At 63.4% G+C, this 11795-nt stretch overlaps 1 protein-coding gene across 1 annotated transcript in view; it reads left to right on the top strand.

Annotated features, from left to right (window-relative positions):
- The first annotated feature begins 291 nt into the window (after window positions 1-291).
- Megf6 (multiple EGF like domains 6) overlaps window positions 292-11795 on the top strand; it is a 94503-nt gene continuing 82999 nt past the window's right edge. The window contains exons 1-3 of the mRNA XM_048783761.1: window positions 292-569; window positions 4576-4710; window positions 9851-9960. Of these exons, the coding sequence (XP_048639718.1) occupies window positions 433-569; window positions 4576-4710; window positions 9851-9960 (382 nt within the window). The 5' untranslated portion in view covers window positions 292-432. The remainder of the gene's footprint in view (window positions 570-4575; window positions 4711-9850; window positions 9961-11795) is intronic.

Below are 11795 nucleotides of genomic sequence, written 5' to 3' on the forward strand. Positions count from 1 at the left end.
GGCGGGCCTAGGTCGGGGGCGCGTCCTGGGCGGGTGGAGGCAGGGCAGGGGCAGTACCTGCTCTTACTTCTGTGATAACAGAATCGATTCTCCTGAGGTCCTCTTACTATGACCTGAAATCGTGTGTGAGAGGGCTCTCGAGTCTTCTCATCATTTTTTCCTAAGAAAGGAAGAAAAATACCAAGATACGTGGCTGCCCGAGCTCCGTGCCTGTGGCCAGAGCTTCCGCTGGACTAATGAAAGGCCTAGAAGCTGGGGTGCTACTCCCTACGCTGCTGAGTCTCNGCGGGCGGGAAGCCGGCTCCTGGGCACCTGTGCTGCGCCCCGCGCACTCTCCCCGGCATGGCGCACGCGGAGACGGCGGCTCCGGGCCGCAGGGCCGGTCTGTGAGCCTCGGACCCGAGAGGCACCGGGGGCTTGGCCGCGCGCACGATGCCTTTGCCAGCGGAGGCGAGGGCGACCCCGAGGGCGACGGGGCGCGCGGTGGCTCCGGCGCTGCTGCTGCTGCTGCTCTCCGCGGTGCGTGCGACTGTCCCGCCGCGACCCCTGCTCCCGCTGCAGCCCAGCATGTGAGTCGCGGGAGCAGGAGAGGCTCCTCCGGGCGTCGGAAACCGGGACCGAGCTCCTGGGCTTTGTCCGGGGGCCCCAGAACAATGGGCTCTTTGCCTTAGCTGGGGAGAGGGTTCCCGGTGGGGTCTGGGGAGCCCCTGTGGCAGGCCTGTGCCTCCTCCCTCACGGCCTCTGTGATGTGGGTCCTGCCTGCTCAGGCAGATGCTGAGCTGGGGAGGGAGGTGAGGAATCCGGGCCCCCTGCCCGGCAGGGTCTAGCCTGGGAGCCGGCTTGGACGGCAGAGGAAGCGGCCTGCTCCCACTTCCTCCAAAGCCTGTCTCCTGGGGTCTGGGGGCCTTCGCAGGGGCGGGGTGTACCCAGACGGGGCTGCAGAGCTGGTTTGTGTGTTAAACACGTGTGCTTTGGAGCTGCAGGGAGAAGGAATTCAGTACCAGAATGGGCAGGAAGAGACGGTCAGGGAGCCAGCCGAGATGAATTTAATTTTGAAAGATGATTCCCCAACGGGCCATTTAGCGGTCTCTCTTAAACAGCAAAGCAATCCCTGTGTTGGCCTCAAAGGAAAGTGGAGGAGGAGGAGGTGGGGAGAGCCTGTTGGCTGCCCCCCACTCCAGCACTCCCTGCAGGGTGCCTGGGCTTGGGGCCGGCCAACCTGGCAAGGCCTTTGCCAGCTGCAGAGGGGCTGGCCACGGCCCTGGGCTCAGCTCACGTTGGGGCCTCCCAGCCGCAACCCTGAAGCCCCCTTCAGGGGCCACAAAGGGGCTTCTCAGGCTCCTCCTATCCAGCATTCTGGAAGAGGGCCTGGCGCTGGGCCACTCTATGTACCTGGCTGTGGAGGAGAGAGAGGCGGCCCCCTGGGGATGGAGTGGACAGAGTTCCACACTGGGGGGAGGCAGGCAGATTCTTTCCCCCAGGGCCTCTACTCTGGGTCTTGCTTTGCTCCAAGAAGGAAGATTTCCTGTGGTCTCTTCAACAGAGGACCTCCTCTGTGTTGGGAACCTTTCATCCAGAAACTGAAAGGCCTGCACCTCGACTCCAGGGGACTTCTGCTGTACACTTCTGCTTCCTGTGGTCCCCGTGCCTTTGTCCAAGGGGAGCTGCAGCCCCACAAGGGGTTAGCACACAGGCTTTGGGCCACTTGATTGCCTGCTTCTCATACGGCTGCCAGAAGACTTGGGGCTCTGATCCTGGGGGGCAGCAGCTCAATGGTGACTGGTGGACGTTTCTGCTCTTGAGAGAGGCTTCTGCCCCTGCTGCACTCACGAAAACTGCTGGCTGCCTGCCTTTCTGGGTCCCCATCCAACTTGCCCAAACTTGCTGTTCTCTCCAGGCGTGGAGCAGGGGTCTTTCCTGTGTCCTACTCGCTCACCTGACCTCTGGGAAGCCTGGAGCCAGGCTGGGAAGAGCTGTGGCTCCTTCCAGATCCTCCCCTCCCATTGCTTCTCCCTGCTCTTAAATCCTGTGGCTGCTACCCTGGGGGCCTTTGTCCACTGTTTCCTGGCCCTGTCTCCATAAGGCCTTTGTTCGCAAATTGCCCCTTGCAGGTGGGTCTGAGTTCCAGGTTGGCTGAGGTGGCTGTGTGTCTGCCACAGGCCTTCTGTCACCTCGCCACCTGCATGTGCCTGGATGCACAGTAGGGCTGCAGTGGGCCCTGGCTGGCTGGGGGAGCTCCGATTAGAACAGAGGAGGTTTCTCTCTTGGCTGGGAGAGGGCCGGAGAGCAGAGCTGTGGCCTGGGGTGGGGAGGCAGCCCCTGGCGGCGGCCTGCCTAGGCTGCCCTGCCCAGGGGAGGGATAGCACCCCAGCCACCTTCTGCTGGTCCTGTAAGCAGCCAAACCCACCACCAGCCAGAGGGCCGTGTGTTCATGTGGGGGGTGTGCAGTTTGTGAGGTCGCCTCCTGGGGCACAGAGTGAAGGGGGAAGAGGGTGGTCCTGGTAGGCCGTGAGGTCCTCTGGCATTGGTGGGATCAGGCATGAGACTGGGGGGACTCAGGGCCCTGAGTCCAGGATGCAGCCCAAGGAAGGCTGATGAGCCCTTCCCTAACGAGGGGACCCCCGTTCCTGACTCATTGCCCTGCCTGGCCCTCTCCCCATAAACTCAGGCTGGGATCCTTGGCCTGCCACAGCCCCTGGGAAGCTGGGGCCCGCGTCCTGTGCAGTCATCTGAGAGGCATGGAACCCCAGAGCAGGCCTGGCTCCACATCTTATTAGTGACCTGGAGCAGGTAATGCAGGGAGCCACCGTTACCTCCTTCCAGGAGTGTTGGGGACATCCGTCCCGCCTGGCCCATTGCTCCAGGCTGGAGGAGCCGGGGGGTGTGGAAGCTGTGAGGCCGGAGCAGCAGGTACCACTGGGAGCTCACAGGAGAGCCTGGATCCTGATCCTGGGCTGCCCTGTCCTGCACTTTGAGGATCCTCACCCTGCAGTCCCCCCAGACGTGGGCTGGCTGGCCTCTGCCACGGAAGACTGCAGGAGGGGTGTGAATGGGACGTCTTGGGCAGCCTGGTCCTGCGGACTTGACTGGGGATTTGGGTTTGGCTCTGCCCTGGCCACCAGTCTTTGATGGTCAGCCTGGGGCGGAGGACCTCGGCCTTGGTGCTGTGGCCAGGCCAGGCTGGGGACCCAGCTTCGTTGGTGCTTTCATCTTGGCTACAAAGCAGAGCCGCTGTGTGACTCCCTGAGGGGCGGGCTTCCCACCCAGCGAGAGCAACAGGAGGAGGAAAAATAAAGTCCTCGGTTGCAAGAGCATCCGTCTGGGGGTGGCTGGCCTAGGGCCAGGTCCTGGGACAGGGCAGCCAGGGTCTTCCAGGGCTGAGCCTGGGGACCCCCAGCAGACCAGACAAACGTCGGGGCTGTATGGGAAGCAGGAACTTCTGCCCAGGTGGACGGTTTGAAAACAGAGGCCAGGGATGTGCTGTGTCCCCTGAGCAGGGAGCTCAGCCAGGAGGTTGGGAGAGAAGTGGCTTCCTGCCTGCTCTGATACCCCAAAATGGTGGTGGGGGCCCAGGTGCTGGATTTGCCAGACTCACTGCAGTGTACCCCCAGGTAGCATGCAATGTGGTCCACTCAGAGCACAGGCCCTGCCCCTCGTGTTGGGGATCAAGCCCAGAACCTGGCCCTGCTGGGCGAGCCTGGTCTCCTCTTCCTTAAGGTCCCACAGAATCCTGCTGGCTTCTGACTTGATCCGACTTAATTGTTAGCACTTAAGTCGTGTCCTCTTTTACTGAAACTTGTCTTTGGAGGCCACCTGACCTGGGTGAGCCCAAGCTCTGGGCATCCACCACCTCCTGAGGGCATGGATTATGTGCAGGGGGGGGCTGGGTTTGAACCCGGGGCCTCACATGTGCAAGCAAATGCTCTACCACTGAGCCACCTCCTCAGCCCTTTTTATTTTTTATCTTGAGACAGGGCCTTGCTAATTTGCTTGGGGTCGTCCCTCCACTGACCTTTCCCCACCTCACAGCCTGATGGGCATGGGGGTCTGTCTTACGCTGACCGCCCCCAGCACTGGCTTTTCCCTGGCCTGGTTTATGCAGTCCCTGGGGTGGGGACCTGCAGAAAGGGGAGTCCTATGGGTCTTGGCAGGGGTGGGGACCATGGCGCTACTTTTCCATTTCCTGCTCCTCGGAGGGGATGCCCTTCTCACTGTGCCAACAGCCCGCATGGCTCAGAGGGTGCTGGGAGTCACTGAGGTCACAGGGATGGGGCAGGGAGGGCCGGGTGGAGAGAACAGAAGCCCTGAGCGGGAGGACTGAGCCATCTGGAAGGTGGTGTGGGGTCTTCCTGGCCTGGCTCCTGGGGGATCAGGCAGCACCTTGGGCAGTGTGTGGTCCTGTGTGGGGGTGCTGTGGTCCTGGTTCCTCTTCGAACCCCCCTCACCCTCGAGCCTGGGTGGGCACTGGGAGGGCTGTGCTCTGGAGGCCTGGCCTCCCAGGGCCATGTGCCGGAGGAGCCTGTGCCAACCAGAGGTGGGTGGTGAGATGCTGACTGTCCCTGTTCTCTGTCCCAGGCCCCATGTGTGTGCCCAGCAGCAGCTGACCCTGGTGGGCCATCGTCGGCCCTGTGTGAAGGCCCTCAGTCGCATGGTGTCCGTGTGGAAGCCGGGCTGTGGGCGCCAGGCATGGTGCATTGGCCACGAGCGCAGGTAGGTGCTGGGCACCTGGGGCTGTGGGCAGGAGCTGGGCAGTGGGGGCTGGGGCTGCACCCATCCTGGCCTCAGGGCCACCGGATGCCCCCTCTGAGGACAGAGTGCCAGGGAGGCTCCAAGTCACGGCTCTGTGGAGAGGTGTGGGGCCCCACCAGGGAGGGGTGCTGGGCACAGCCGGCAGAGAGCCCGAGCTCACCTGCTGAGTTCCGGTTGGAGGCCATTGCTGCCTGACCCTTGGGCCTCTTCCAAGCCCACGTGAAACCTTTCATTGCTCAATGTTTTATTTCAAAATCAAGCTCAAGGAGTTCTTTTTATGCCTCTCCTGTTTGTAGACTCAGCACCGTAGAACCTGCCTGGGTGCAGACTGGGGGGGGGCATGGCTGCGGCCCCCAGTGGGTGGAGGAAGGAGGGGTCCTGGTCCTGCCCTGGGCTGCCCTCCTGGGGGCTCCATGTCTGCTCGGCCTGCTCAGGGGCTTGGGGACGGCGGGTGAATGTCTGTTGGCTGGACAGTTAGTTCCTCATATGCTGAGTGAAGGAGGAGGAGTGTGGTTGAGTGTGGCTGCTTCTCACCCGGGGCCATTTTGTCGTCCCCCACCCCGCAGTGCCTGGAGACAGGTTTGGTGCTGGGAGGTGGGCTGGGGGACAGGAGCTGTGCATCCAGCAGGAATGGCCTGGGCAGGAAGGACACATTCCTCATTGCTCTCCAGGGGCTGCTCCCCGCAGCTTCCAGGGTGTGCAGTAGAAACAGGGATTCGGTGGCCTAGACTCGGGTCCCCGTCCTCACCTTGGAGAGGGTGGTTTCTGTGGTGGGTGGCCAGTTGGAGGAGCCTCCATGACTTCCCTGCTGTGGCCTGTTGTGGCTGGACGCAGGGTGCAGTGTTTCCCAGGTGGCTGGGTGGGCAAGGTGTCCAGGAAGCCTCAGCCTCTGGAGGACCTTACTCTCTGGGTCAGTGCTGATGCGTCCACAGCCTCCCTGCCGGGGTTGTGCTTGGGCCATGCTGTCAGGGTTTCCCCGGTGGCTGGGGCCTGTGCAGGTCTGGCTCCAGGACTCCGGCCCTGGCACGGTTCAGCTCAAGGTGTCCGGACCCTTCTCCAACCCTCCCTCCCAGGAATGTGGCAGTTCTGCCATGGGGTTCAGTGGGAGCAGTTTGGGCTCTGGGTCATGGGGGGGCAGGGCAGCTGTCCAGTCTGGCTGACTCTGGAATGTGGCTAAGGTCTGCCTTTGCTCCACGCCCACTCCGGGTAGCCCGAGTGCTCTCAGGGCCTCGGTGCCAATGGGACAGTGTTCTGCCTGGCCTCCAGGCACTGTCACCCCGTGGCTGTGGTGGCCAGGCTTGCCCCAGTTCAGTGTGCGTGGAATGTGCAGTCTCTCTTCTCCTCTGGTGTCCCTTCCCAACCTCTGGGAACTGGGCACAGCTGGGCCGAGTTGCAGGCCATGTCTCCACATGCCTGTCCACGCCTGTCCATGCCTGTCCAGCCCAGGTGGTGGAGCTGAGAGGTCTGTCTGCTGCACCTTCCTGCTTACCCTTCCCCAGGAGCTGGCCTGACCCCATCCTCTTCTCCCCATCTGCCCAGTCCAGTCCAGTGAGTCGCCTCCGTGGACGCCACTCCTCCTTGCAATGGTACCGGAGTTCCTGTCCCTGACTGGAGCCCTCAGGCCTTGTCTGGTGCCCCTGAGTCCTGGGCCTAAGGACAGTCACGTGACAAGGAGCTGGTCATGGCTGCAGTGTCCCTGGTGGCAGTAGGCCATTCCTCCTGCTTCTGTGGGGACAGCACATGCTGCATGTGGAGAGCCACAGCTGGTCCTGGGGAGGGCAGGAAGGAGGTCCCCGGCCTGGAGGAGGGCTCGGAGGCAGGGCGGGCCTCTGGCCCCGCAGCCCGGGCTGGGGGGGCCCTGGGTGGGTCCCTGAGCAGCGTGGGCGCTGAGTGGGCTGACAGGAGCCAGTGCCGGGCCGTGGGCTTCGTCACCCTTCCCACCTTACTTGCTGTTTCAGCTCTTGAGCTGACCCACACGTCGGGGGACAGCACCTCATGCCACGGGTGCGTATCGGAGGTGCCCTGGAGTGGCCTTCCCAGCTGCTGGGCACAGAGCAGGGCAGGGAAGCCGAGTGTCTGCGGCAGGGAGAGGGCAGGGGACCCACTGTGTCATCTGGCTCCCTGGACAGCTGTGTGGGCATCCAGGACAGCCAGGCTGCGTTTCTTCAGTCCCTAAAAGGCAGGCAGCGAGCGCTTTGACCTGAGGAAACCGGTGCCCAGGGGTTTGGGCGCTGGGCCGTGGCTTCCCGGGAGTGAGTGGCAGGGCTGAAGCTTTAGCCTTGGGCCCTGGCTCCGCGCCCGAGCGCTGGCAGCGAGGCCTACAGTCTGCCCACTCAGAGGTGCCCTCTGTGAGCCCTCCTCCACCTCTGGGGGACCAGCGGACGTCTTCATGTCCCCGCATCTCTCTTGGGGGTCACTAAGGCTTGAAGGCTGCCGGGGGCCCGGAGCAGCAGGGAGGGGAGTATGGTGAAAGCCCAGCAGGGAGGCCTGGCCGTGGTGGGCAGCAGAGCTGGCCTCAGTCCGGCCCCAGCTCTAGGAGCACCTCTGGGCCTGGGTTTGGCCTGGCCTGGCAGGCGCTTCCCTCAGCTGGGACCAGGTGATGGGGACCTTGCCTGGCCTTGGTGTTGGCAGGCCAAGCGCCACGCACGTCCCTCAGCCTGGGGACCTGGCTCTGCTGCCCCATGGCCTCATGCCTGGGCCAGGGATGATTGTCAGGCTGCTCCCGTTGGCCACTGGGCGAGCCAGTGACAGGTGACAGTGCTACACACACTGTGAGGCCAACGGGCCCCAGGTGTGGGCTCTGCCTGCGGGCGACGGCCACCACCTGTTGGGCCCCAGGGCCCTGCCCCTGCGGCCTGGCCTCTAGCCCTTGTCGCTCTGACAGTTCTGTGCAGAGAATTCCCTGGTTTGTTGAGCAGGTTGCAAAGGGGCTGGGCAGATGTGAGGGCCAGCAGTGTCCCCCCGACACCAGCTGCACCCCAGCTTCCCTGGACAGACAAGGGCACCTCCTCTCCAGCTCTTTGGGGGTGGCCACCAGGGCCAGGGGTCACAGGACAGACTCTGTATCCACGTGCTTAGGCCAGGTTCAGGGCCATGGGGGCCTCAGTTTCCCCGTCTGGTTGAGCTGGGGTAAGGATCATCGGCCACACACAGGCTCCCTGGTGGCTCCTGCACCCTCTGGGCAGGAGTTGGCTTTGTGTCTGGGTCTGGGCTGTCGAGTCTGTGCCTGGCCACAGGCAGGGCCATGTGGGTGACAGGGCGCCTGGCCTGGCCCAGAACAGATAAGACTGCGCTGGCACCTGGCATCCCGCCAGCGTAAAGGGCCTTCCCCAGCAAACCCGAGAGCCAGCACCGGCCGCTCAGGCTGCATGAAGCCGCGAGAGAGGAGCGAGGTCCTCCAGAGGAAGGAGGGCGACCCGTGGCCCTCAGCACGGAGCTGGCCATGCTCCTGCCAGGCCCAGACCCTGCAGCTGTGGCTCCACTGGGCCTCCCTCCCAGCAGCCTCGTCCCCTGACCCCAGCCTTGTGGGAATCAGCTCCCGGTGGCACTGGCTGCAGGGGAACGGGGATCAGTCCTCAGGGCCTGACTGTTCCTCTCCCAGGGTCCTTCCTTTAGGGGCCGTGGGATGGGATGACCCGTGGCCGGGAAGAGCAGCTCGTACCCTGGCCCTGTGGCAGCCAAGCTGTTTACACTGCAAGGCGTGCACTCGGGCTCTGCTCCATGTCGTCTGCCGCGGGTGGGTTTGCGCAGGCGAGTGGTTTCATGTCGGGCCAAGGTGTCGTGCAAGGCGCTCCCAGCACCTCCGAGTGCAGTGCCTGGCGTGGACGTGTGCGTCCAGGAAGTGGCCCCCGCCCTGTTTGTTTGTTGGGCCTGGGGCCTGGGCCAACTCTGCTTCCCATGCGCCAGCCCCAGCAAGGAGGTGGTCTGTCACTTGGAGGCGACAACTCAGGCTGCCTGGCCGCTCCCAGAGGCTCGAGGGCCCCAACACAGTGGCTGTTGGCTGGCCCCTGGATTCCATCCCTGTGGACCGTGGGGGACTGGAGGGGGTGCTGGGGCTGGGCCTCCCATCGTCCCTCCTTGGCTACTCTTTCCTGTCTCTCAGTCTCTCTGGCCCGGTTCCTTCACTGTGAGCACAAAGGCCTCCCAGCCACAGGATCTGGGGTGTGTGCCAGGCTCTGAGCCCCTGTGTTTCCTGGGGCTCCTACAACAAGCCATGACAAACCAGGTGGCTTAAAGCACCAGGAATTTGTCCTCTCGCTGTTCAGGAGGCCTGGAGTCCCCGGCCAGGTGTGGGCAGGGCTGGTTGCCCCTGGAGAAACGGAGGGGTCCCTGCCCTAGCCTCTTGTGGTTCTCAGGCTGCGGCTGCTGGCCTCTTAGAAGTGTCCCTGGATCACACCCTCTACTTCACACGGCTTCTCCCTGTGTGTTTGTAAGGACACCAGGAGGTTAGGGTCCATTCCAATCTAGTACGGCCTCATCTTAACTAAGGGTTAAGCAAAGACCTTATTTCTGAATCAAGCCCTGTTCCAGGTGGACGTGAGTTTGGGGAACACTGTTCAACCCAGTACAAGCAGCAAGAGGCGGCATTGGAGTGGACGGGGCAGATGGCTGGGAGGGGCCTTGCTGACTGCAGCTAGAGGCTGGGTGGGGGAGGGCCAAGAGCAGGGTCACCCCTCAGGAAGGATGCCTGGTACCACCTTGGACCAGCCACCCAGCCCTGGGCCCCTCAGGCATGAAGCTTACTCCAAAAGCCATCCCCCCTAGGCTGGGCACATCCACTCTGAATCCCCCAGTCCTCCCAGCCTGGCCGGAGCTGAGACTGGGGCGTGGGCCAGGTGGGAACCTGACCCCAGCTTGGAGCAGGCCCACCGTGGGAGTTGGGGGCTGGGCAGAGGGAGTGGGGTAGCATGGACAGGAAGAGTGCAGCCTGAGACTCCTGCACGGCTCCTCCTGCACGCAGCACCCTGACCCGGCCGCAGGGGCACATGGGTGTAGGCAGCAGCCACCCCACCTGGGCCGCGTGGGAGCCAGTCTCCTGGGTGTGGAGGGAGCCACGGTGTGCTGCTCTGCAGTGGCCAATGTGTCCTTCCTTCTTTTCCAGAACCGTCTACTACACAGGCTACAGGCAGGTGTATGCTGCGGAGGCCCGCACCGTGTTCCGGTGCTGCCCGGGATGGAGCCAGCAGCCGGGTCAGGAGGGCTGCCTCTCAGGTGAGTGTGCTTGTCCCTCTGCACCTGCTGCCCAGCAGAGGCCTGTCTGGCGGGTGCCCTCCCGGCTTTGGCCCTGGGGCTGCAGGCCGGGGTCTTCTGCACTGGGTACAACTCCCCACAGCAATGCCAGAGCCACCAGGGTCACTGGTCCAGCAGCTCGACTTGCCAGGGGCTGTTAAAGGGAGGTGACAGAGAAAAACGGAGCAGCGACTCTCAGCACTGAAGCTGGCAGGAGCATGGCCAGGGAGGGCTGTGGCTGTGGCACAGGTGTGGGCATCCCCGTGCGTCCAGCGTGGCTCAGGTGCTGTGCAACCTGGGACATCGGGACGGGTGGCTGGGGCTGAGAGCAGGCTGGGCCCAGGATCGCGTCCTCTGAGACCCGCGGCTCTGAAGCCTGGTTTGTGAAAGGATGCGGCTTGTGGCTGTATGGACTGGCCACAGGGACCATGTGGGAAGGGTTCCTGGCCTGCTGGCATGGGGACAGGGGACAGGCAGGTGGGTGTGGGGCAGGTGCCCTGGCAGGTGAAGGTGACTGGGTGAGGAGTCAGCCACCCTCCTCTGGGAGGTTGTGCGGTGGCTGGGTTCGCGGGCTGTGGCTCGTGGGTTTCTTGAGTTCCCTCCTGGGGACACAGCCACTGGTCCTGAGCCCAGCGCTAGCAGGATAAAGGGAAGGGAAGGGATGGGGGTGTTTTCCAGGAGGGAAGTGAGTCACTGTTCAGGACATGAGCAAAGGAAGGAGGGAGCAGTGGCTGACTCCAGTGGACGGGACAGGGTGGGACACTGGCCAGCTCCCCTGAGCCAGGGGGCGGGGTCCCAGCCTGGGGGACAGTCGAGGGCACTTCTCTCTGGCTCTCTGATCACGCCTGACCGTCTCTGCCTGGAGGAACACAGGGGTCTGTTTAGAGGGGACAGACATCAAAGCTGAAGGCCCCCGTGCCTGCCAGAGGTGGCACTGATGACGGCCCTGGGGCTGAAGCAGGGGTGGCAGAGGAAGCGGGGTGTGCTGTCCAGGCCCAGCTAGGTGTGCAGGGCAGTGCTAGCCACTGGTGTCCTCTGGGCCCCTGCTGGGTCTGAGGAAGGTTGCTTTTCACCTGTCTGGAGTGACCAACCAAGGTCAGGGGTGGAGGCAGAAGGGGCCAGGGCCAACCCCTACTGCAGGCCGGGCAGGTGCTGGCTTTCTGGGAAAGTGAGGCCATCCTGGGGTTGGTGTGGCAGGTCCTACTGACTGTGTCCCTCTCTCCCGTCCCTTTGTCTGGCATGAGCTCTGGATGTGCCCAAAGGTCCTGTCTGCACCAGCTGCGGAGCTCTCTCCCCCACGTGGGACCCTCAGGCTCCAGTGGGCGAGGTGCTGGCAGTGGCCACTGCCCAGGGACATCACCCAGTGCCCTCAGGGGAGGGGTCTCTGCCAGATCCTCCCAGGCAGCTTGTGGAGGAGCTGGGCTGGGCAGTGGGGCAGCAGGTGGGTCTCTTGTCACGTGGGACGTGACGCAGCAGGGTACCCACCTGGAGCTGGGCTCTCTAGTTGTTTGTTTTAAAGTTCATTTTTAGTGCAGGGTTGGCTTACTTGCTGCTTCATTTTGTTTGTTTGAATAATCCCAGTCCAGCCATGTGATCTGGCTTCTCCGGCCTCTCCCCGTTCACCCAGGGGTTGGCCCCCAGAGTGAGAGGCTGGGGAAGGGGAGCAGGAGGGTTCAGACGGCAGGGTGCTCGCTGGGCTTGTCCCGCCCAGGGTTGGGGGGCTCCAGCACGTTCTGTGGTGACCTGTGTCCACTCCTTGTTTGTTCAATCACCTTTTTACACACTCACACTCACCCATTCACTCACTCTCCCATCCA

Source organism: Marmota marmota, unplaced genomic scaffold (assembly GCF_001458135.2).
Source record: "Marmota marmota marmota unplaced genomic scaffold, marMar, whole genome shotgun sequence".
Taxonomy (NCBI): Eukaryota; Metazoa; Chordata; class Mammalia; order Rodentia; family Sciuridae; genus Marmota; species Marmota marmota.